The 21263-nt window shown below is 38.1% G+C and overlaps 1 protein-coding gene across 3 annotated transcripts in view; it reads left to right on the top strand.

The window, feature by feature from the left end:
• LOC133541821 (E3 ubiquitin-protein ligase rnf213-alpha-like) overlaps positions 1 to 21263 on the top strand; it is an 88648-nt gene that overhangs the window by 62531 nt on the left and 4854 nt on the right. For all 3 annotated transcript variants that reach the window (XM_061885444.1, XM_061885445.1, XM_061885446.1), the window contains 15 exons: positions 706 to 781; positions 878 to 912; positions 1003 to 1103; positions 2567 to 2723; positions 2843 to 3017; positions 3318 to 3403; positions 3485 to 3727; positions 8576 to 8708; positions 10738 to 10821; positions 10907 to 11087; positions 13111 to 13312; positions 13383 to 13460; positions 13537 to 13734; positions 13837 to 13926; positions 15348 to 15526. In XM_061885444.1, coding sequence (XP_061741428.1) covers positions 706 to 781; positions 878 to 912; positions 1003 to 1103; positions 2567 to 2723; positions 2843 to 3017; positions 3318 to 3403; positions 3485 to 3727; positions 8576 to 8708; positions 10738 to 10821; positions 10907 to 11087; positions 13111 to 13312; positions 13383 to 13460; positions 13537 to 13734; positions 13837 to 13926; positions 15348 to 15526 — 2018 coding nt within the window. The remainder of the gene's footprint in view (positions 1 to 705; positions 782 to 877; positions 913 to 1002; positions 1104 to 2566; positions 2724 to 2842; positions 3018 to 3317; positions 3404 to 3484; positions 3728 to 8575; positions 8709 to 10737; positions 10822 to 10906; positions 11088 to 13110; positions 13313 to 13382; positions 13461 to 13536; positions 13735 to 13836; positions 13927 to 15347; positions 15527 to 21263) is intronic.

Below are 21263 nucleotides of genomic sequence, written 5' to 3' on the forward strand. Positions count from 1 at the left end.
TTTTCTTGAAGGAACTCTCCTGAAGGAATCAATAAAGTGCTATCTATCTATCTTATTAGTGCGTCCCCCAGGAGTTAAGTCTCCCCGTCTTGGAAAAACTAGTGACACCTATGGTTGTAACTTAATTCGAAGATCTTTGAACGCACCACAGTTATGTGCAAATAGATGCAAAAGTTAAACTTGTACACACCTTTCTTCTATGCTGCCATAGATAGATTTAGATTCATTTTTAACTTTTATTCCATCACCTCATGCTTGCTGATGCTGTCTGTGAATGCTTAAAGGTGAACTTTGATGATGTTGTGATGTCTGTGTTGAGTGACGTGTTCAAAGTTAGGTTTTCTACTATCTAGCTGGAACGAACCATTTTGTATTTTTGATTGGGTGTTATAGGTAGTGTTGGACATTCTTTGTTTGATTTAAGCAACCTTAATGTTACTTTCACATATTTATTTTTATATTAACATTTATGATGTTTTTAATAATTACATACATGTATATGTAAAAAAAAAAAAATCTTCAAACTTTACAATAGCCAAAGGCCCCTCTGTGTCTGATCCCCCGCCCGCCACACTTGGACACCCCTGATCGTCGGTCTGGGCAACCTTAGGACTGTTGAGATTTAAAAATTGCATTGTATATTACATTGTTCAGCTGCTTTTAGTGTAGCTGCAGTGATGAGAAATTATTTGTTGTCATTTTTAGGCTGCCTTCCTGCCTACCATGCCCCAAGACAAGTTAGCAGATGCGATGCAAGCTCTGCCGGGAATGAAGTGGTACTGTAAGTAAGAAAAAACGTTTTGATTCAAAATAATGTGGCTGTCGAATGTAATTTTCCTGGAAATCTAATTAAACAATTGTTACGTTCCTGTTTCAGATTGTCCAAATGGACACCCCTGTACTGTTGGCGAAGTATGTTGTATTTACTCTATTCCAAAGATCTACAGTATCTGGATATCTGTTTTTATATTTAAAGTGTTTATTTTCTCTTTGTGTGACTAGTGTGGGATGCCTATGACAACACGTCATTGCTATGACTGTGGTGCTCTTATTGGTGGGACCAACCACAAACCTGTACCAAATTTTAATCCTGTTGAAAACCAGTAAGTCGCCTGTATTTTAACCATCGTGCCGTCTCTCCAGGACTTTGTGAGCATTTTTTTTGCAAAGAAGTTTGTTAGAAAAGACTTTCCTTCACTTCATTTTGTTTTTGACTTACTAAAAATATTTTTTTCTTAATTTTCAAGGTTTTCTCATTTGAAAAACATTTCATACATTGAAACCATACTTTTAGTAAGATTAATAAGCCTAGCAGGTCTAAAAGGGATTGCACTGCTATCGCTGGCTGCTCGGACTCAAATGAATCCAAGAGGGCAATGTTTTAACTTCTTAAGTAAAAAGAGGTGTTAAGGTAAAATACAACTAAAAGCATAGAATAAATAAAACAATTTTCCAGGACAATACTGTTGACCAATACTTTAATCTAATATTTATATAAAGCATATTTACATTAGCTTAAATAAACTATTTTTTATTGTTCAATCTTATTGCTCCCAGACCATTCCCCGTGTTGCTGTTTAAAAAATTCACTGACACCTCTGTGGTGAAGTCAGAAAATAGTGGCGCAGTCGAACGATTATAGTTCTAAAATCCAATTAATCAAAATGTTGCTTTTTCAATAATCACCATTAATCCCAGTAAAATACCTGGTTGCATAATTTAAATTAACTTTAAAGATATACATATATTTTTTATACTAATGCAATTTTATTGTTAGAATGTCCCACAGGATATGTATGTGTTTTTATTTTCATCTTCATTTATTTGTTATTTGATCAAAAGTGTTCGTGCCTCTCCATAGATGTGTATTAGCGCTGGTGTAACTTTGTTTTCGTTCCGTGCAGGTTTAAAGATATACATATATTTTTTATACTAATGCAATTTTATTGTTAGAATGTCCCACAGGATATGTATGTGTTTTTATTTTCATCTTCATTTATTTGTTATTTGATCAAAAGTGTTCGTGCCTCTCCATAGATGTGTATTAGCGCTGGTGTAACTTTGTTTTCGTTCCGTGCAGGTTGTGCTAAAATAATGTCCGTTTTAAACCAGGGAGGAGGACTGAAACACACGGTTCAGTAGAGACTTTGCGGATAAACCACAGTGACATTTTCAATAGTAAAACTGGTCAATTGTTGCATTCCTAGACTGCACTGACGTATGCGTTGACCTGGTTACTGACCATGTAACAACCTGCTCTGTCTTTTCGGTAACCATCCACGGTTAGGATAAAAAAGCATACACACTCAAAATAAACTGCCTGATTAATCGGCGTCCTTACATTATTAATGCTGTTTTGTGTTCAAAGACATGAGCTAACTTTGAGAACCCTGCAAAATACGCAATAAAACACGTGTGGAGGAAATACTTTAGATAATAGGTAGCTAAATTGGGTCAATTTGTGCAAAAATATGCAAAATCCTGGAAGCCTTGATCGTCGAAGATAAAAGATATCTAAAAGTCTTACTGCGTAGTTGACATTTATCCTTGTCTCGTTGTCTTTCAGAGGCGACCGCACTCATCCAGGCCACATCCTAGGCAACCCCAGTCGAAGGAACAATGCAGACATGATGGACAATGGTCATCTATCTCCTGTTGCCTTCACAATTATCCGCATGCTAACTCACATGGCCATGCTGCTTGGCGTCTGGAGCTCCACCAAGGTAGCATGACTAAATGTTCACTTTCAGGCCTATTTGTTTCATACTCGACGCCTGGCAGCAGGAATATCGGTAAGATGAGATCCTTGATGATATTTGTCTTTTGCATCTTGTTTTCATAGGCTATCGCTTCTATCATCAAGCCTACGGTCACAGACCCAGGGTCATTTCTACTTGCTCACCTTCAAAAAGACATAGAGCATCTTGTCAAATGTCTGCGCAAAGGGACAGATGACGCAGTCGGTACAGTTCACCTGCTGCTCGGTAGCCTTCTGAAACCTCAAGAGTCCCAGAACTGTAAGACAAAACTCATTCTGTCTTGACTCTGATAACTACAACATGCCACCAGGTGACACTATTGCACTGCAAACGCCTTCCTGTTACTTTTTTTGTCATAGTTTTACTTGTGTTTTATAATGCAGTGGTTATCTTCTTGTTGTACCAATGTTTTATTTAATAATGCAGCCAGGTTGTTGATTAATTAAATTATTCCCACTGCAGTACGATTCCCACATACAGTGTAATGTTACGCTTTGGTTTGTTTGTTGTATTGAGCAATTCCTACCTTGGTTCAATCTTTTCTGACCATTCTTTCAGCGACCGATCACCGGTTACTTTCCACCAAAGTAATGAGAAGTGAATGGGAGGTCCAAATGAGCAAAATCATCATGCCTAAGCTGATGGTACAGTGTATTTTCATGATCTTAAACTAGACCCTCAGAAATGAGTCTTCTTTTAATCAGTGCTTCATTGTGCCCCTGCAGCTTTTGGATCGACAGCTTAAGCAAATGAACATGTTAATCCAGAATGACAACTCCAATCCCATCATGAGGCTGCTGTGTGACAATCCAGGCTTCTTCTTGGCGTCACTTCCAACAAATTCCCACATCCAAAGTTCAGCCTTGTGGAGCTGCAGGGAGAAAGTCTCTCTACCGCACCTTACACATGTGGTGGAGCTGAGTGACGGAAAAGACAACCTGCCTGTGTTATGGAGATTTCTCAACAGGGTCAGTAAACTTGGTTAGGAAGTGGTAGTGGCTTTATTTACTGTACAGAACTGAAATGAAATTTGGACGCTCAGTCCATAACGATTTGGCTTTGCGGCTATATCGTCAAACTCTTGTGCAACCCTAGGGCCCCAAATGGAAATGTAATGTTTTCCTTATGTGATGTTCAGTTTGAAGGTTAGCAGTCTAAAATTTTGCCTAAAGTTTTTTATTTTCATTAATGATTAATTATCAATCAATCAATCACTGTTTACTTATATAGCCCTAAATCACTAGTGTCTCAAAGGGCTGCACAAACCACTACGACATCCTCGGTAGGCCCACATAAGGGCAAGGAAAACTCACACCCAGTGGGACGTCGGTGACAATGATGACTATGAGAACCTTGGAGAGGAGGAAAGCAATGGATGTCGAGCGGGTCTAACATGATACTGTGAAAGTGAAATCCATAATGATTGCATTAAATGGATTAATTATGATTGCAAATGTGTTAAAATAAGATCTAAAAATCAAATACACACACTTTCTCTTAAATCTCTTTCAGCCCTATTGACTCCCATTATAACTGCTATTTTTAAGAGACTGTCGTTCTGATAGATTATTTTGCATTTTTCATGAAAACCGAACTAAATGTCATTCATGCCGAATGAAAAACTAGAAAATATTGTTATGATGCAATTGTGCCCTGTAACCATCAGATGGCGCCAGAAAACCATGAGCGTAATTCTCAAAGCTTTTTAAGTTAAAGTATCACTGATAGTCACACACTAGGTGTGGTGAAATTACCTTCTGCATTTGACCCATCCCCTTGTTCCACGCCCTGGAAGGTGGGGGGAGCAGTGAGCAGCAGTGGTGGCCGCACTCGGGAATCATTTTGGAGCTGAGTGCCAAGCAGAGGCGGAATGCGTTTTTTTAATGATTCATTGAGGAGTTTATTGACATCTTAAAGAATTGAATCCATTTAATGCTTTAAAAAGGCAAATGGATGGCACAAAAAGCAAAAAGGCTTGTTTCCATTGTGTTCCATTAAATATTCATCACATTTGATACATTCAATAATAAAATATATATAACCTGTAACATGTTTTTTTTTTAATTTGTTTAAAAAAATGGATAACTTATGTACATATATGTCAGGTATACATGTCAGGTGATTTGAAATACAATATGTACAAAAAATGGGTCCTTGGGAGTATATATACACCATGTACATGATACTATGTACATGACTCTGCACATGTTGACTCCACTGTGCAAAACAGAATTAGAAAATATATATATACTATAACCACATATAAACCTGTTTGATGCTTCATCAGTTTTGGTTCAGATCAGGTTGAGGTTGAGCTGAGCCATGATTTTATGGCAGTTCAAAAATTTAGTAGGGAAGTTCGAAATTTAAGGTCTGTTGGGAGTGCATTCCATTGTGTGGTGGCAAAATAGTAGAATGCATTTTTTCTTATGAGAGTCTTGAATTTGGGGGAGAGGACGAGGTCTGGGAAACTCCCTCTCGTGTAGTACCTGTGAGCATCACTTAGTCTGGTGAAATAGTTCGACAGGTACTTGGGGACAGTTTCTTTGAGTATTGTGAATACCAGACCCATTCCAATTTGGTGTACTCTTTCCTCAACTCTAAACCATCCCACTTTGTTAAAGTGGGCTTGAGTTAGGTGAGTCCTGTATGGCGGGTTGAGCAGGAGTCTTACCAGCTTGTTTTGGGAAGTCTGCTGTTTTGTTTTTAGTTGCTTGGGGATACTGTTGGACCATGAGGTGCAGGCATATTCAAAATGACACTGTATAAGCGCACCGGCAAGGGTCTTAAGTGTATCCCTGTTGATTAACGCAGAAATATTGCCCAAAAATCTAGTTTTATTATTGACGAATTGATTAACGTGGACCCCGACTTAAACAAGTTGAAAAACTTATTCGGGTGTTACCATTTAGTGGTCAATTGTACGGAATATGTACTGTACTATGCAATCTACTCATAAAAGAATCAATCAATCAATCAATCAATCTTGGTGATTGCTTTTAATGCCATTTTTTCACCCGAGAGAATTTTGTCCATTGTACAACATAGGTAAATTACCTTGTCTTTGCTGTTGATTATGGTATCCCCTGCTTTAATCGTAAAGCCCGGGGATTTACCTAGGTTGTGCTTGGACTCAAATAGGATGGACTCTGTTTTACCCAGGTGTATTTACAGTTTGTTATCGGAAAGCCAGAGACAGAAATTACTTAGTTTTGTGCTGAGTGCACCTTCAACCTTCAATTTGTCCCTGTCCGAGGCCAGGATCGCAATATCGTCCACGAACAGGAACAGATTGCTGTTACATGCTGATTTCAAGTCGTTAACAATGGTCCCAGAATGCTCCCCTGTTGGACACCACAGCTCAGGTGTAGTGACAGTTTGTTATCGGAAAGCCAAAGACAGAGATTACATAGTTCGGTGCTGAGTGCACCTTCAACCTTCAATTTGTCCCTGTCCGAGGCCAGGATCGCAAAGTCGTCCGCGAACAGGAACAAATTGCTGTTAGGTGCTAATTTCATGTTGTTAATGTAAATTAAAAATAACAATGGTCCCAGAATGCTCCCCTGTGGGACACCACAGCTCACCTTGAGGGGAGAGGACAGTGATCCGTTCACCTCGACCACGTGTTCTCTATCCTCAAGGTAAGATTTTATCCAGTTTGTGGCTGCGCTGTCAAAACTGATTGCCCTCGACTTGTTGAACAGTATTGAGTGGTTACCTGTGTCGAATGCCTTTTGAAGGTCCATCATAACCATTCCACAGTACTTGCCCCTGTCTATCTCTCGCCTGATGTAGTCAGTTAGGTACAGTACGCATGTATCGGTGGAATGTGATTTTATAAATCCTGATTGAAATTCGAATAGCAGCTCGCGATTTGATAAATCATTATATATTTGCTCATATATTAACCTAATTTTTATAGTCTTTGGTAAGACTCGACCGGGGTTTGAACTCAAGACCTACTGATCTCAGGGCGGGCACTCTAACCACAAGGCCACTGAGCAGGTCACAAGGTCACTGAGCATAATGACCGTGATTTGAGGACCATAAATTAGTTAAACTGCCTTTAAATCAATGAAAATAAATAAAAAAAACAACGTATATACATATATATATATATACATATATATATATATATATATACTGTATATATATATATACTGTATATATATATATATATATATATATATATATATATATATATATATATACTGTATATATATATATATATATATATATATATATATATATATATATACTGTATATATATATATATATATATGTATGTATGTATGTATGTATGTAAAAACAATTATATATGACATATATCCATCCATTACCTACCGCTTGTCCCTCTCGGCGGTGGCTATATATATATATATATATATTATTTTTTTCTTTTTTCTTTTTCTTTTTTAAAAACCTGTCCATAACTTTTTGAGTTACGTTGCTAACAAACAGAGAAACAAACTCTGTTAAAAACATGACCTCTTAGGCGGATGTTATAAAGTCTGCATACTGCAAAGTGTGCCACCTTTGTCTCCGTTTCCAAGCCAAAACAGAGCTGATGACTACGTTTTAAGCGTAGAGGCCACTGCACGCTGAGGGGAATATGAGTAATTTGAGAAGCTACTTGATAAACCATCACCCGCAAAAAATATTTGAAGCCAACGAGGCTAAACATCAATTTGTGTGGTATTTACTTTATTAAAAGTATTGGGATAGGCTGCAGCCCTACTGCAATCCCCAGAGCTACAAGCGGTAGAAGATGGATGGATGGATATAAGTTAACTTTTCTTTAAAAACTGCATTTTCCAATTTGATATTAAAAAAAATGTTCACTTCAGGTGGCACTGCTTTTCAGAAAGTAAAAGTTGAAAGACACTAAACTAAAAAAAAATAGTTTTTAGTAACGATGTTTGTTTACATTGTTACTTTAAGACACTTTAAGTTTATTTTCAGGGCTTCACGGTGGCAGAGGGGTTAGTGCGTCTGCCTCACAATACGAAGTTCCTGCAGTCCTGGGTTCAAATCCAGGCTCGGGATCTTTCTGTGTGGAGTTTGCATGTTCTCCCCGTGAATGCGTGGGTTCCCTCCGGGTACTCCGGCTTCCTCCCACTTCCAAAGACATGCACCTGGGGATAGGTTGATTGGCAACACTAAATTGGCCCTAGTGTGTGAATGTGAGTGTGAATGTTGTCTGTCTATCTGTGTTGGCCCTGCGATGAGGTGGCGACTTGTCCAGGGTGTACCCTGCCTTCCGCCCGATTGTAGCTGAGATAGGCGCCAGCGCCCCCCGCGACCCCGAAAGGGAATAAGCGGTAGAAAATGGATGGATGGAAGTTTATTTTCAATATTTGGTTGAAACAGTGGGTGTTCCCACACAATTCTTAGTACCGGTATACAGTTACAGTACTTGTTTGTAGTAATAATAAATATGATTAGAACATTTGAGCATTATGTGTGTGTTCAGTTACAGTAAGTGTGTTTATCCTAAACATTCCTGCGACTTCATTTTACACACTGGCATTTATTTTTTGGACAATACCACAATGATATCCTCCCGTGATCTCAATACCGTGGCAATGTGTTACCGTGAGCTTTTGGTACCGTTATATCCCTCAGTACAGTCAAATTTAAGTTTGCAGAAGGGTTAAGGTTTTATTCCACCTATGGATGAACCCAACCACCTTCCAACATATTATGTAATAATTTTTGAAATATCTTTTGAATAGCCATTGACCACCATTTTAAGTAGGCCTACATTCTAAAAGGATTGATTTTTAAAACTCTGGCACTTTATTTGTTTGTATCAGGAAGCAGAGCTGCGACTGGTGAGGCACCTCCCTGACATCCTCACCCTCCAGAAAGAACTGGTTAAGAAATTTCAAAACCTGAGTGAAATTACGTGCGGCACCATCGTGGAGTTTCTCCACAGCCAGAAAGAAGGTAATGACACCAAAGCTTCTTTTAGGGCCGATGGTCAATTTAATTCAAATTAAAACCATAACCAATCATGGTCATTTACAGTACTATGATCAAGCGCCGACTGGTCTCCCTGGATGACGACTCAGTTCACATTTTAGCATATCTGTTGTTTTCTCCAGGGACAATAAATGACAGAAATGAGATTTAGTTATACTTTTACAGTAGCCAGTGTACAGTTTGTGACACAATACAGATTTACTATCCACTGGAAATGAGTAAACACACAATCTTTATTGTCAAAATAGCTGGCAACACAAGTAGGTAGACATCACAACAAACATGTCAACATTGTGGCCAAAGTCGGAATATTTAGTGTGAGCACCCTTAGATAGCACTGCCTCAATCCTCCTGGGCAGAGAGTAAGGCCTGGGCAGATAATCAAATACATCAATTTATCAAACCAAAATTTAAATGACCTTGATCATTTTGCTGGCATTGAGAAATTGCCATGTCGGTTTGTGTTTGTTTTTGTCGTCTCTGGCTTCCAGAGTGCAAGAGGGTTCACTCTGTGCATGTCTCCGCGCACCCAAGCGCCTTTATTCAATAGCAATCAAATGGAACAGAGTGAATCTTCTTGTCAGTCATCCACTGTCTTTGTGTCAGTGAGTGGATGTGGGGGCTGCTAGTTAACTTGTTACTCACTGCTTCGCACGTTGCTATTGGGAAACATCGCAAGGGAACAAAAACCTGGAAGAAAACAGATCATTGCAAAGCCAAATGTCCCACTGTAGGAATATTTCAGTTTTAAAACGAGTGAGCAAGACGAATACATCAACACGGATGAAAGAGCCAGTGTAATTCTATAATTTTCCTTTATTATAAATTGTTGGAAAGTGATGACCACAAAACAAACCACCTGACAAAACTGCTCTCCAAGATGATTACAATGGTAGAAATAATACTAATGTGAAATAAAAATGTATTGCCTTTATATTATTTGTTATATGCAATGATTATGTCAGTGTTTAATATAGTCACAAAATAAAGGGAGCAATCATTTGTGGCACAAAATATCAAACCAATGTTAAACTGAACATGGAATTCACAAGTTTTTAGTGGAATGCTCTCCCAGTCCTCCATGATGACATCACAGAGCTGATGGATGTTAAACATATGCGCTCACCCATCTTCTATGTCAAAAAAAGGAAAAATTGTTTCAACCTTTTTTTTTTTAACACATTCCGTCTTTTTTACTTTTTAACAAACAAAAAGTTGCGTCCAAATGTATTCTCATCCATTCTCAATACAAGTTACTGTGTTCTAAATCTACAGGTTTTTTTTTTAAATTGCGCTAAATGTTATCAGGGTCTTAAAGAATGGTTTAAAAGTGTTTATTCAAAATTGTTAACAATGTGAGTACTTTGTAAAATGTAAACCTTGCTGTTACTAAGGCTGTAAATGTTTGGGCACCACACAATTCTATTCGTGGGGGTAATGGTTTGTTTCAGAATCGATTCTCGATTAAAAACAACTCTGGATTCATAATCAATACGTTTTTTAATAACATTGGGTGACCGTTCTATGATTAACTACATTCCTCGATAAAATAAATAGCTTTGATAAAGTTCTGTGTTACTTAAAAGAAAAGTAGTTTTGTTTAATAAAATTCTACCCAAACATTTAATAGAGTCAAATACAAATAAGGTAACAAGACAAGTATCCCACACGTCTCTTTTCTAAAGTAAATCTGTACAGCAGATATTGGCATCTACATCAACTTACATCAACAATATGATTTGCCTGAGTGACTGGAAAGGACAGATGAATTCAAAAATATATATATATTTAATTTTTTCATTTGTTTGAATTGATTATGAATCTTTACAAATAAGAATTGTGGTTCATTTGATAAGCTTTTTTTTTTTTTACACCCCTATCTGCCAGCCAGTAACAATTTTAGTTTTCAGGCCTGCATAAACAAAGTTTAATGTCAACCATAATTCATGATTTTATGAAATAATTTACTGACACTTTCTACTTTTTGGTCTAGCTTCATTAAAAGCCTGGTATGAGAAACAAATCAACATCTTCTTGACTACCTGGAATCAGCTCAGAACCTCTTTGGCAACCAAAAGTAAATCCTAATTCTCATGATAATATACAATGTAATATAAATGTACTACATTTTCCAATCTGACCACCCACATGTTGTCACTCAGGTGAGATCAAGCTGCCCGACGAGTTCTGTCAGAAGGACCTCGACACCTACAGTGACCTTAAGGTCCTGTTTCCTCAGCGACAAGGCTCCGGTCTGTGCTCTACAGCCCTTGTTAGCTACCTCATCGCCCTGCACAATGACATGGTCTACTGTGTGGACAAGCACATGGGAGAGGAGACCAGGTGAGGGCGCTCTTTGCTCACTTTCCGAGGAAGGGAACATACTTTCACGCCTGCTCCACTTATTTGTACTGTACATTGCTAGATACATTGCAGTTTACATAGAATTTAAATATTGCAATTTACTTAAAGATGGAGCTATTTGACCATTCAAGGATAGGGGTGAAGATGAGTTTTGCAGTCAGAAAAAAAGTATTCTTCTCCTCAGGGACGTAGCGCCTCATTCTAGGCCCCCATACATACACACCTGATATACTTACATGCACTAATAAACTAAGTATTGCATGGATTTTTTTAAATACATGTAAAAACCTTAGTTAGGTTTTTGAATGTTAAAAAGATCGGATTAAAAAATCTAGAATATATCTCATACCCCTAAATAAATGTTTGTTAATATATATATATATATATATATATATATATATATATATATATATATATATGTATATATATATTAGGGGTGTAACGGTACGTGTATTTGTATTGAACCGTTCCAATTCGGTGCGGAGGAGTACCGAATGAGTTACTCACGAACATATGAAGTAGCCGCCTATGCTAAAGTCTTAACAAGCTGCTCCGCTCCGTTCTGCCTCTGTCTGTACACAGCACCCTGCATTGTCCCTCCACACAACTATCTGATTGGTTACATACAAAGCCAATCAGCAATCAGAGCGATGTAGTCAGCGCTTCAGTGTCGATGTCGAGCAGATAGGTGTTTAGCAGGGGAGCAACGCACTCTCCCCAAATTATATTCCAAGTCAAATACTTTCTAAACATCACTATGAGCCCGTTGACCTTCTAGAAACAAACCGCAGCTCAGCTCACTCGCAGTCCTGGCTTTAGGTGAAGGCTTGTTAGCTTTTAGCGTAATGTTTGCTCCTTTTGCGGTGTGTGTGTGTGTGTGTGTGTGTGTGTGTGTGCCTGCCTGCCTGCCTGCCTGCCTGTCTGCGTGCGTGCGTGCGTGCGTGCGTGCGTGCGCGTTTGTGTTATGGACAGTGTTGATTGAGGTGTGTTGAAGCAGCAAAAAAGGACATTACATTAAATGAAGAGTTTCTGTCTCTGATAGTGTATAAAATAATGTAAGTGCATCATAAAGCCTCCATGGTGGTCAGGGATGAATTTTCAGCTATAGTTACATTAATCATTAGTAATGTAGCTGCCTAGTTTTGAATGGCAGGGTCCATGCTATCACATGTTGATAAAAATATAACATTTACATAATAAAAATCAACTACAGGCTTCCCCAATGCTGTAATAAATTAAACATGACGAGTTGACTTGAAACTGTTTAATGTTACACTTTTTATATGTAGAAGAAAAGTGGTGTCATTTTATTTCATCTAAGCAACAACTTGAAGCGGTTTAATGTGGATTAACGTGGGAAGAATTATTATAATGTTCCCAATGTTAAAAGGATCAAGCCATTGTTGACAAATTTGGTAAATAAATAACCCAAAAATTTATATTTTGTTGTTTTCCTACTGTACCAAAAATTAACCGAACCGTGACCTCTAAACCGAGGTACGTACCGAACGGAAATTTTTGTGTACCGTTACACCCCTAATATATATATATATATTTATATATACAAAAGTATAAATACAACACATTTGTTTTTGCTCCCATTTTTCACGAGTTGAACTGAAAGATCCAAAACGTTTACTATATACACAAAATACCTTTTCCTCTCAAATATGTATCACAAATCTGTCTAAATCTGTGTTAGTGAGTACTTCTTCTTTGCCAAGACAATCCATCCCACCTCGCTGGTGTGGCGTATCAAGATGCTGATTAAACAGCATGGTTATTGCACAGGTGTGCCTTAGGCTGTATAAAGATTTAATGAATTGTTTACCTTTCTTTTATCATCCATCCCTGTTCCAAAATGGGTTTGCTTCTTGTAGTCTTTGACATTCAGTCAAACTTATTATTGAGCTTTCATGCTATATTAATTTTAGATTAACATTTATGACCCACTTTGAGATCCCTGCTTCTCCTCCTAATGCACCTTCTTCCTGTCCCCCAGCTACAAAGTCAGCCCTGCAGATTTGACTGACCTGCATGTGATCCACTATGAGCTGGAAAGGGACATCATGTCAATGATTCTTTCCAACTCCCAGTACAGCATAGAGCGGGGCCAAGAGACCCTTCACGAATATGATTTACCTAAGATCCAGATGCAGATTATCTCCCGCATTCTCCTGGGCAAACCGCTTATTTATATGGATGTGAGTGCATGGCACCAAGCGCAATCAAAAAGGCAGGGTTCCACTGACTGTTTTTTTTTTTACCTCGCAGGGAATCCCAACCCTTGTGAACAGGCACGAACGCAACTACCAGATCATCCTGAAAGACGTCAGAGAAAAAGTCAAACAAGCGAGTATCGCTCCCGTGTTTAAGGTGTCACATCGATTGTTCCTCTCCTGATTTTTTACCGCTTGTGTGCCGACAGGAGACTCTCCCAGCTCTGACTGCTTTGGATCTGGCCAGGGATCTGCACAACTACAGCGAGGTGTATGAGGCCCTCTCCACTTTGGAATTGGTCCTCGGTTTCCTTGCCATGGCTGGGGGAGACCCTCACATGCAGCTGTCCTCCTACCTGGAGGAGGTGCTCCAGATGGAAAGCCAGATTTCTGAGCATATCCTCAAGGTCGGCTGTTCCGGAGTGTTGCTTCTTTTTATTGTTGTGCCTTTTCACCCACTTCCTCTCTGGACAGATTTGTTTTATCGTAACTTCTTTTGTGTGTTGCAGGTCCTGAGCCTGTTTTCTTTAAAGCATTGTGTTGTACTGTGGCAGCTGCTGACCTCTCTCAAATCAGACAATATGCTGATGCTTAAAAAGGTAACGTTCAAAGTCAATATCGTATCCAAATATGCCTCCTTTCAGGTTTGTATATGTATTATATACAAACTTGAAAGGGGGCATATTTGGATTTTTTCCCTACACTTCCTTGTGGTCTACATAACATGTAATTGAGGTTCTTTGGTCAAAATTTTGAAAAGATGATGTTTTACAGACCGTCTTCAAGTCGCTTTCTGACGGTCTCTTGAGAATGCGCCATTTTGTGGGAGGTCTTAATTACGTTGAATCCCTCCTCCAGTCAAAGCCCTCTTCAACTGCTTGGATTTAAATTAGTACTTTTTATGAGAAATGGCAACAGCAAAGTATTTTAGCATACAGGAGATGTGCATGTACAAACTTGTCTGCCCCACAACAAGAGCATACAGAGACATAAGGAATTTACTGACCACAACTTTGGACTACATTTGGATAAAAATGGCAGACTCACGCTAAGCCCTTTGAGTTAACTTCTACCATATATGGAAATACCCGTTGACCTAACGAAAGCAAAATACATCACATTTGTCCAAAGCGCTCATTTGGAGCAAGTCTAGAGGAAGGCAAGATTGTTTCATAAATATCTCAGCCATGCTTGCATGGTTTTATGTCAAATTATTATGGGCATCACAAATACACAAAAACAGGTACCAACGGGTAAGAAAAGGTTGGTTTTGCATAATATAAGTCCTTTCAAATTTTTGCCTTCCAAAATAAAATACATTAAATTGTACCTGACCTTCCGCCCAAATGTAGCTGAAATAGGCTCCAGCACCCCCTGCTTCCCCGAAAAGGACAAGCGGTAGAAAATTGATGGATGGATGGATAATTGATCACCATTGAAAAAATTATCCACAGCCAGACATGTAAAAGTAACAGGTATTAATGACAAGAGAGAATAATCCATAAAAGAATGCTGCTGGTTGCGGGGTCAAGTGGTCCATTCTTCTATTATTGAGTCATGGCCACATTTTGTACTAAGCAGACAGGACAGAGGTACAGTATGTGTTTGGCTAATTTGCATAAAATTCATTCATCAACAGAATGGGAAATGTACCGACAATACTAATATTTATACGGTTATTGTGGATTTAAGGTTGACTTAGCCATATTGTCGAGACATAGAGTATCTTTCAAAAGTTTTGAGACACTTTCCCAACGCTACTGTTTATGGAATGAGGAAGTGCATCAAAACGTTGGAGAGGTACCGAAGACACGTCATTATATGTGTCTAATAGTTTAAGAATGGAGCGCTCGGAATTTGGTCAATTGTGTGGACGTCCAACATGAAGATGGTTCTACCTTAAACTTTTGACTTTTACGACTAAGTACTTTTATGGTGTTCCAATGTTGAGGTTTCACTGTAATTTTAGTGTAGTGTGCAGTTGGCTCTTCAAGTTCACACTTTTTTTTTTCTCTCCCAGGATCCTTTCGAAAGAGTCTGTGAAGTGTACAAGAAGGACCTCGGTGAGGATGAGCGCGAACAACTGACTGCTTTCTCTTCTGAGAGCAGCACTGACACGATCTTGTTGGAGCTGCATGAGTTCCTAGTCCTGGAGCTGCAGAATCCCAAAGCACCAGATGACTTCAAGCCAGAGTGGAGGTACTTTTTTAATATCATCGTGCAAGGTCCACTTTTGTGTTTGTACTTCTGTTACCAATCATGAAATTAACCAGTCGAATTTCCATGAAACTTTGTGATGATGGCCTAAAACTTCTGAATTTTGGATTAAATTTTTATCATGTTATCAAAAATTTAATTAATAAGTGCAGATGATCAGAGCCCAAGGCATAAGCGAACTAAGCGCTTGCTTAGGGCCCCCAAAAGCAATTAACAAAAAAATTATTATTTTTTATTTTTTGCATGTACGAATCTGACTGATTCCTGTGACTGTTGCATCTGCAGAGCGGAGCTTTTCCAAGCTCAAATTGATAAAAAAAAACTACTTGAGATCTTCCATGGCTCATGAAATACTGCGTTGACTGGCAGTGGTTAGTATTAATAACAAAGTCGGCCATCAGATTTCTTACAGTTATGTCATAAATGACTTTGCCTCCAGAAAAGCCAGTAAGCACAGGTTTTAAGGAGTGGGTGGAGTGGTGTGGGTGGTGAAGAACAGAGGAACAAAAATGTGATGTGATGGTCAAAGGTGTGAATTAAGGTAGTTTATTTAGATTTTTTTCACCAAAAATGTTTGCACATCGTTATGTACATTTAAATAGTTTTAATATGTAGTAACTTTATAGTTGTTTATAAACCGTTATGTTGCCTTGTTTCTGGTAACTCTGTTCATTAATATTATTTAAGTATTTGCTTGATATTTAATTTAATTATGTTGGTTTTTTTACAATTTGTTCCTTTTTATATATATTTAAGTGATTTTATTGTTGCACTTTATTGTTTTTCTTGAACTACAAATTATTTTTGCACATTGCTGTTTCAGGTTTTTGTTACCAAAAATAATAAAGTGAATCAGAATCAGGTTTATTGTCCAGTTATGTTTAACACACATGGAATAAATTCAGTAGACTGCGCTCTCTTTGTACAAAGTAAACATTAAATATGAACAATTAACTAAAAATATAAACTAGTAATTAAAGACTAAAATGTAAAATACTGATTAGACAAGATGACACTTTTACTGTAAATACAAAGCTTTATCACTTGGACTGTTCTAACCCCAGGCCGCTCTTGTAGCTTAATGTTTTCTACATATTAAGATTAGGAATCATATGGGGCACTCTGGACATCATTCGTTCATTCATTGGTATTATTTATGTTCTTAACTGGGCCACCCCCATATCTTTATAAATCAAATGTCATTTGTAAAGACATGCCAGGCTGACGTTAGGATAATGTAAACAACATTGCCAGAGCCGCAATGAGTTTATAGTAGGTGTGTGAGTGATCGACAATCAATATTAATGGCAGAAATAGAGGGCCCCAAAATCAAAATTTGCTTAGGGCCCCATGGAGGCTGCAGATGATCAGGTCTGATATTTGCCTTTCTGAACTGATCGGCTGGTAAGCTGCCAAGCCCAGCTGCTCTTTACCGCAGCTGTTTACGAGTGTTTACATGCTAAAGATTTTACTTGCGTGAAATATTCCCTCAAAAGGGATGCGTGCTCAGGCAATTACTGGGGTTGTAATCGATCCAGTAACTAGTTAGTCACAAAAATCAAGCAGTTTGACTGTGAAATAAATAGTAGATACTGGACACTGCAGGTGAAGTTTCCTATATTCCTGTTATTTATTGTAAGGGAATTAAGTACAAATGAATTGTGGATACAAACAAGCAAGTAAACTACAGTTGATTACGAATATATTCACACCTTATTTGAATAAAGTGCAACTAACACTTTAAGTTGATTTACAAGAGGAAACAAGTTCTGTTCACATTTTCAATATTCAAGACATTTTCAATAGAAGTACAGTAACCAACATTTTAACAGTAGAGTTACCTTCAGAGGTGGGTAGAGTAGCCAGAAATTGTACTCAAGTAAGAGTACTGTTACTTGTTGTGCGCTTGCTTAGGGCCCCCAAAAGCAATTAACAAAAAAATTATTATTTTTTATTTTTTGTTGTGCATGTTGTGAAAAAACTACTCAAGTACTGAGTAACTGAAAAGTAACCTGTTTGTTTAATGATTACGGCAACAAATAATGCACAAAAACATAAAAATAGCAACAAGCAAATTCAGAGCCAGGAATATCTCTTAAGCAACTAAAACAATAATATATATTAAATAATACTACATTAAAATAAAAAAAATTAAGGAACATTGAGCCACAATACCTTAACAGCACCATAGGCTCAGTAGGCATTGATTGATTGATTGATTGATTGATTGATTGAAAGATTGATTGAAACTTGTATTAGTAGATTGCACAGTACAGTAAATATTCCGTACAATTGACTACTAAATGGTAACACCTCAATAAGTTTTTCAATGTTTATCAATTACTTAATAAATGACCAAGTCGAGGTGATCTACCTCATATATACATACACATACACACATCATATACATACATACACATATCATATATATATATATATATATATACATATATATATATATATACACATACATACAAACATTTATATATACAGTATATAATTTATATTATTTTGCCGTTTTTGTTCACATCTTAAAGGTGTTTTAATGAATATACATGCATGTTTGACATAGATTCCTATCTTTCATGAAGACAAGAATATAAGTTGGTGTATTACCTGATTCTGATGACTTGCATTGATTGGAATCAGACAGTATAGTGATAACGTCCACGTTTTCAAATGGAGGAGAAAAAAGTTTCTCGTGTTCCTTGTCTAATACCACATGAAAGTCGTTGGTTTTTGGCATCTTATTTGTCCAGCTCCCATATTCGTTTTTGTACACTTTACAATAAATACATTGGCGGCAAACTCCGTAGTTAGCTAGCCTGTATGCTCTGGCTTTCGGAGACTCTTATTTTGTTAGCGAAGGCGCAATGGAGCGGCACTTTTATTGTGAAGACAGGAACTATGCGATCAGTCTTTAGGCTTTTGACGGGAAGTACGGTTGAAATAAAAAGTGTCTTTTTTCCTATACACGTTTGATTGATTGATTAAAACTTTCATGAGTAGATTGCACAGTACAGTACATATTTCTTACAATTGACCACTAAATGGTAACACCCCAATACGTTTTTCAACTTGCTTAAATCGAGTTTTACATGTGACGGTCATGTGACCGGCTGGCTCTGTTTGATTGGTCCAACGTCACCAGTGACTGCATGTGATTGGTGAAACGCAGGCATGCGTGGATCCTACTTTGAAAAACCAAAACAAACATTAATAGATCGATAAAAAAAAGTAGCGAGCCGAATGTAGATAAATGGAGCAAAGTAAAAGTAGCGTTTCTTCTCTATAAATATACTCAAGTAAAAGTATGTTGCATAAAAACTACTCTTAGAAGTACAATTCATCCCAAAAGTTACTCAAGTAGATGTAAGGGAGTAAATGTAGCGCGTTACTACCCACCTCTGGTTACCTTATACTTCTGCTTTTGTTTTTTAACATAAAATAATAACATATTATTATCAAAAATAAAGTGCAACCCACTCCTCTTTAGGTTGAATTAGCAGTAGATTTACGAGTTACTTTTTTCTGTTGTTTTATTTCTGTTTACCCACATCACATTACTTTCGACCTCCTGTGACATCATTCTCGCACCAACACATTCAACAAATATTCAAACTGTTCCGCTTCTCTTATTTTAATAAACAGCAGTGCAGTAATAATTAAAACATAGAGCATTGAAACCAACTCCTTCTTTGTGCTGCTGCTCCATGAACGCTGCTTTGCTTGGGTGGCCAGCATTTTGCGAAGTCCCATGCCGCCACAGGTGGTTCGTATTTGTTGTGTTGCCATTATATTCTACATATCCTACAAACAGTGAGTGACTTCTTAAGAACGTATGTCTTTGCAAAAGCCTTAGGGCCTGATTTACGAAAGGTTTGCGTGTACTAAAACACGTGCAAACTTGATAGCACACACAGAGCTGAACAACTAAACATATGCCAATTGAATTGCTTCGGTTTACTGTGCAAAATAGGGCGTGTCATCCATTTCGCATCTCCGTCTTCATTGTAATTCAAAATATATTTAGATCATCAAAATACCCACAATAAAGTTAATGTTAACTTAAAGTACCAATGATTGTCACACACACACACACACACACACACACACACACACTAGGTGTGGTGAAATTTGTCCTCTGCAGTTGACCCATCCCCTTAATCACCCCCTGGGAAGTGAGGGGAGCAGTGGGCAGCAGCGGTGCCGCGCCCGGCAATCATTTATGGTGATTCAACCCCCAATTCCAACCCTTGATGCTGAGTGCCAAGCAGGGAGGTAATGGGTCCCATTTTTTTAATAGTCTTTGGTATGACTCGGCCGGGGTTTGAGCTCCCAACCTACCGATCTCAGGGCGGACACTCTAACCACTAGGCCACTGAGTAGGTTGCTGGGAGAAGATGCAAAAAAAACCATTTACCATGCGCAATGTGATTTATCAACACTCATCATCTTTTTGCAAGCACTATTTGACTTTGTATTTAGCACGTGTCAGAAGGACGTGCAAACCAACAACAGTTTTACACACCGCTGCGGGATCGCTGCTCGCCCTGCACAGATAGACGGTGGACAGACGAGAATCCTCTGTCCTACGCATGTTTGTCAACATATTTGGATTGACAAAAATAAGAAATATTAGACGAATTGTCTATTCAGCAATTTCCTTTTATAATTTTATTGATGCATTTTGCTGCATTTTTGGCGTTTTTGAAAAATGTTGTTAGTTTTCTTTTCATTTAGGAAATATATTACTTTGATATACCTCATACATGAAAAGACGTCTTCCATTATGCTTTTTCTTGCGTTTTATTCTTTCCAGATGCACATTGTCAGTGTGCATCAGTTTCTGTTGTCTGGTTTGCGATTCAGAAAAGGTGTTACAGATTATAGAGGTGTGCTGCTGGTTGAACACGTCCCACAAAAGTAGGAACATAATGACATGAACGTGCAGCAAAAGATCAAGTGTCTCTGTGTAAAAGCCTCGTATACACGCAAAATCCTCATTTAAATAAGGCGCTCTGCACCACCGTTCATTTGCACACGCAGTTTTAGTAGATCACACGCAACATGCCTCATAGCACCAGCAATTTTATTTTTTGTACGTGTGTGGTATTTGGAACTTAGAAATCAGGCCCGAAGTGTTTCCACAATGGTGGATTGTTTATTTCTTGTTTACCTGCTTTTCCTGATATCTGCCAAAGTGATTTGATGACGTGTGGCAATAACACCACAGACGGGCGGCAGACTCATGTAACGTTTGAATCTACTGTCGATTAAATTGATTGCTGTATTTTCTGCACTATAAGGCGCACCTAAAAACCTAAAATTTTCTCAAAAGCTGACAGTGTGCCTCATAATCCGGGGCGCCTTATATATGGACCAATATTGAGCCACAACAGGTCTCACAACTACGGTAAGCAGCCGCCGATTTAATTTTCCCCCTATGAGAGAAAGCGCGCGGTGCATGCAGGGATATTTGACTGCGCCAGGCCGTGCCGTTTCATTTCCATTTGTGTGTTTAAATGTGAAGAGCCCAAAGTGGTTCTTATTGAGAGACATGATTTCAGGAAAGCAGGAATTGTCACTGAACTGCTAGACAACAGCAGCGACACTGACTCCATTAACGACGTCTCGAAATAGTGCAAAGCAATAACAATATATCAATAATTCAACGTTGCTTAAATGTTAATGTCACACAATACAACACACAAAATAA

The sequence above is a fragment of the Nerophis ophidion genome, linkage group LG23 (assembly GCF_033978795.1).
Source record: "Nerophis ophidion isolate RoL-2023_Sa linkage group LG23, RoL_Noph_v1.0, whole genome shotgun sequence".
Taxonomy (NCBI): domain Eukaryota; kingdom Metazoa; phylum Chordata; class Actinopteri; order Syngnathiformes; family Syngnathidae; genus Nerophis; species Nerophis ophidion.